The sequence below is a fragment of the Berghia stephanieae genome, chromosome 10 (genome assembly GCF_034508935.2).
Source record: "Berghia stephanieae isolate SIO BIC M18660-M18661 chromosome 10, UCSD_Bste_1.3, whole genome shotgun sequence".
Lineage (NCBI taxonomy): Eukaryota > Metazoa > Mollusca > Gastropoda > Nudibranchia > Aeolidiidae > Berghia > Berghia stephanieae.
The window spans coordinates 13,569,251-13,574,250 of record NC_088369.1 but is presented as its reverse complement, the minus strand read 5'-3'; the positions used below and the strand labels follow the sequence as shown (position 1 = coordinate 13,574,250).

General features: G+C 34.2%; 1 protein-coding gene across 12 annotated transcripts in view; it reads right to left on the bottom strand.

Annotated features, from left to right (window-relative positions):
* LOC144980551 (solute carrier family 22 member 4-like) overlaps positions 1–5,000 on the bottom strand; it is a 46,783-nt gene that overhangs the window by 24,207 nt on the left and 17,576 nt on the right. For 10 of the 12 annotated variants that reach the window (XM_078928225.1, XM_078928222.1, XM_078928223.1 and 7 more), the window contains exon 2: positions 1–1,635. This exon is cut by the window's left edge and continues 1,541 nt beyond it. In XM_078928225.1, the coding sequence (XP_078784351.1) occupies positions 1–416 (416 nt within the window). In that variant the 5' untranslated portion in view covers positions 417–1,635. Of the gene's footprint in view, positions 1,739–5,000 lie in introns of all 12 variants that reach the window. The other 2 variants (XM_078928229.1, XM_078928218.1) reach the window with 1 other exon arrangement.

Below are 5,000 nucleotides of genomic sequence, written 5' to 3'. Positions count from 1 at the left end.
ATGCCGTCTTCGCAATAGCTTTGTTTATCACATGTAAGGTTGAAATTATCGATATCTTCTCGACTGGAGCTTGAGTGGTTTTTAATAGTTTTATATGGGAAACCACTTTTGTTGTACAGCATATCATTTGCTGAGTGATGTGGTTTAGAAAAACTTAGTTTTGAATCTGCGTCGTCGACCTCTGCCAATGACCTGTTATTAAATAAGGATTTTATATCGACGTTGCTACTGCCGTGTGTATGAAGATCATTATTATGAGTGTCTGTAACATCGACACACCTCCATCCAGGATCAAACCCCCCAAACATCATGAACGAAATCGTCCAGGCAGCCAAAAATCTTGGCATCTGAGCAAAAATTAGATGAATCGTTTGGTACCGTCCACAAGATCCGGCCTCTTTCAGTATAGATTCCATGGTTGATTTTCAATGTTGTCCCCTAATTATAGATAGAATGAAGTTGACGTCACTTGGGTCTTTGATACTATTTTTTCCACCCGCGTTCATGAGCAATTCTCACTAGACTGTATTAACCAGACTATAAAAGTTTAAGGTTCCACATAGTTTTGTGTGTTGGTCCGTAATACTTCCGGATGGCAATGTTGTGAGCTTCGTAGCCAATTGCATACTATCTATAGAATAAATGGTTGGGGTCACCTATCTGTTTGTTATTGTTTTCAGATTGCCATGTGGGTGGTAACTTTTCCTATAAGCGTCACTATCAGACTTTACATTTCTAAGCTTACACATATTTTTGTGGGGTTTTTTACCATTGATCTGGTAGCGGAACAGATGGGTATTTTACCGAAACGCATAGCATCAATATATTTGAAACGAATTGAACTGGACTAAAGTAAACAAATCCTATTTTCCCGACATCCATTGAAATTGACTGGACCACGTTCACTAATTCAATAGAATTTCAATTAGGTGTCTATAACACTTGAATCAATTTGAGAAGAAAAAAAAACAATTCCTTGATTCCACGTAGATTTTGAAAAATATTCTTCCATTGTTCTGAATTTTAAAAAACAAACAACAAATACCATTTACCAAATATTTTGAAATAAACTCGTCCACATTCAATCATTTGATAGAATTTCAAGGTTGTCACGTGTTGTCTATCAGATTCCTACCAAAATTTGGATAAAACAGTTCCATTTTTCTAGGAGCTTTGTATTCATTAATACTTTTTACAGTACACAGCTTCTAGCTGCTTAGTATTCCCATTTTTACTTTTATAGTTCACAGCTTCTAGCAACTTAGGATTCACATCATGATTATTTACAGTCCACAGCTTCTAACAGATTAGAATTCACATCCTTGCTTTTTAAGTTCACAGCTTCTAGCAGTTTAGTATTCACATCACGACTATCTACAGTCACAGCTTCTAACAGATTAGAATTAACATCCTTGCTTTTTAAGTGCACAGCTTCTAGCAGTTTAGTATTCACATCACGACTATCTACAGTCACAGCTTCTAACAGATTAGAATTCACATCCTTGCTTTTTAAGTTCACAGCTTCTAGCAGTTTAGTATTCACATCACGACTATTTACAGTCACAGCTTCTAACAGCTTAGAAATCACATCATGACTGTTTACAATTCACAGTTTCTAGCGCTTTAGAATTCACTCTGGCGGAATGAGAATACAATGTGTTATAATTTATAAAATAATTATGTAGAGCAAATTGTGTCATGTGGCCTCTGATAGTAAACAGATCTGTTATAGTGTCGCCTATATTATATAATAACACACAATTATAGTAATAATAATAATAAAAGAATGTGTCAAATACTGCTTGCCTCTTATGTGATCATTGGCTGTGTCTTGTAAGTACCGAACGCGCTGATATGAGATCAACTATATAATATTACACATAATACTATTACCTAATATTTACCATGTGATTACTTTAATGTTAACAGCAAACCAGAGTGCCAACTACACGAGCCAGACTTTTATATATATATATATATATATATATATATATATATATATATATATATATATATATATATATATATAATATAAATATATATGTATACAATATACAATATATATATATATATATATATATATATATATATATATATATATATATATATATGTATGTATACAATATACACATAGACATCAAACTGTATTTCACTCTTAGATTATGAAACAATTTGACAACACTTCCCTAACTCCATATAGACATCAAACTGTATTTCACTCTTAGATCATGAAACAATTTGACAACACGTTCCTAACTCCATATAGACATCAAACTGTATTTCACTCTTAGATCATGAAACAATTTGACAACACGTTCCTAACTCCATATAGACATCAAACTGTATTTCACTCTTAGATCATGAAACAATTTGACAACACTTCCTTAACTCCACATAGACATCAAACTGTATTTCACTCTTAGATCATGAAACAATTTGACAACACTTCCCTAACTCCATATAGACATCAAACTGTATTTCACTCTTAGATCATGAAACAATTTGACAACACGTTCCTAACTCCATATAGACATCAAACTGTATTTCACTCTTAGATCATGAAACAATTTGACAACACGTTCCTAACTCCATATAGACATCAAACTGTATTTCACTCTTAGATCATGAAACAATTTGACAACACTTCTTAACTCCACATAGACATCAAACTGTATTTCACTCTTAGATCATGAAACAATTTGACAACACTTCCCTAACTCCATATAGACATCAAACTGTATTTCACTCTTAGATCATGAAACAATTTGACAACACGTTCCTAACTCCATATAGACATCAAACTGTATTTCACTCTTAGATCATGAAACAATTTGACAACACGTTCCTAACTCCATATAGACATCAAACTGTATTTCACTCTTAGATCATGAAACAATTTGACAACACTTCCTTAACTCCACATAGACATCAAACTGTATTTCACTCTTAGATCATGAAACAATTTGACAACACTTCCTTAACTCCACATAGACATCAAACTGTATTTCACTCTTAGATCATGAAACAATTTGACAACACGTTCCTAACTCCATATAGACATCAAACTGTATTTCACTCTTAGATCATGAAACAATTTGACAACACTTCCCTAACTCCACAGAGACATCAAACTGTATTTCACTCTTAGATCATGAAACAATTTGACAACACTTCCCTAACTCCACATAGACATCAAATTGTATTTCACTCTTAGATCATGAAACAATTTGACAACACGTTCCTAACTCCACATAGACATCAAACTGTATTTCACTCTTAGATCATGAAACAATTTGACAACACGTTCCTAACTCCACATAGACATCAAACTGTATTTCACTCTTAGATCATGAAACAATTTGACAACACTTCCCTAACTCCACATAGACATCAAACTGTATTTCACTCTTAGATCATGAAACAATTTGACAACACGTTCCTAACTCCACATAGACATCAAACTGTATTTCACTCTTAGATCATGAAACAATTTGACAACATGTTCCTAACTCCACATAGACATCAAACTGTATTTCACTCTTAGATCATGAAACAATTTGACAACACTTCCCTAACTCCACATAGACATCAAACTGTATTTCACTCTTAGATCATGAAACAATTTGACAACACTTCCCTAACTCCACAGAGACATCAAACTGTATTTCACTCTTAGATCATGAAACAATTTGACAACACTTCCCTAACTCCACATAAACATCAAACTGTATTTCACTCTTAGATCATGAAACAATTTGACAACACTTCCCTAACTCCACATAGACATCAAACTGTATTTCACTCTTAGATCATGAAACAATTTGACAACACTTCCCTAACTCCACATAAACATCAAACTACTGAAGAATCCATTCAGTCATTTAGGTACACATCCCTTACCAGTAAACTCACGTACTCTGGAAAAACACATTTTTTAAAAATTTGGTCAGAAAACTAGCCCTTCGAATATCGATCGATTTAAATGGCCCTCATTCACACACATCTCATTCGTCCTTTGTTTCATCCATCGTATTTTGTTGATAAAGGGGAATCCCGAACGTCCAAAAGTATCTGTCTTCGTCTAATAAATTGAAGCTAGCATTTCAAAACTTATCTTTATTCTCTCATCTTGTCAAATACTCTCAAATCTTGGACTTTAGAGAGGAACAGGTTTGTGAGTTATTTTTACCAATGATCGATATTTGAAGGACGAGTTTTCTGGCCACTTTTTTATATTACAAGTTGGTTGGTTTTATCCAGAGATTGGCCGTAAACTGGTTAAATCAATGACACCTAGCGATCTATCTCATTTTGATAAGTCGATCGCTGAAAATGAAAGAGGACGAGAATGATGAGGAGCGTGTGGCGTTTACTGTCAGCCGCGTGACACACACATAACACACATACACACACATCACATATACACAAACACGCACATGCACACACGTACACACACATACACGCACAAAGAGAAACACACACACACATATATACACACACACACATATCACATATACACAAACACGCACATGCACACACGTACACACACATACACGCACAAAGAGAAACACACACACACATATATACACACACACATATCACATATACACAAACACGCAAATACACACACATACACACACATACACGCACAAAGAGAAACACACACACACATATATATATAAACTATCTTGACCTTTTATATTAACGCTATATCCACTAAATGTTCTAAAAAGCGCTTTACAAGTGTTCTTTCGCCAACAGCAACACTTAACATTCAGAACGTGACAAGATGCCTGTTAGGCAATAATATTACAATTTTAATCGATTCCATAACGCCTTAACACACAAGAACCTTATATAATAACACATCCAAATTCAAGTCCTAATTCTCTTCACAGGAAAATATAGGTCAGTATCAATCATTGTCGTAAGCATCACACTGTATTTCACTCTTAGATCATGAAACAATTTGACAACATTTCCCTAACTCCACATTCACA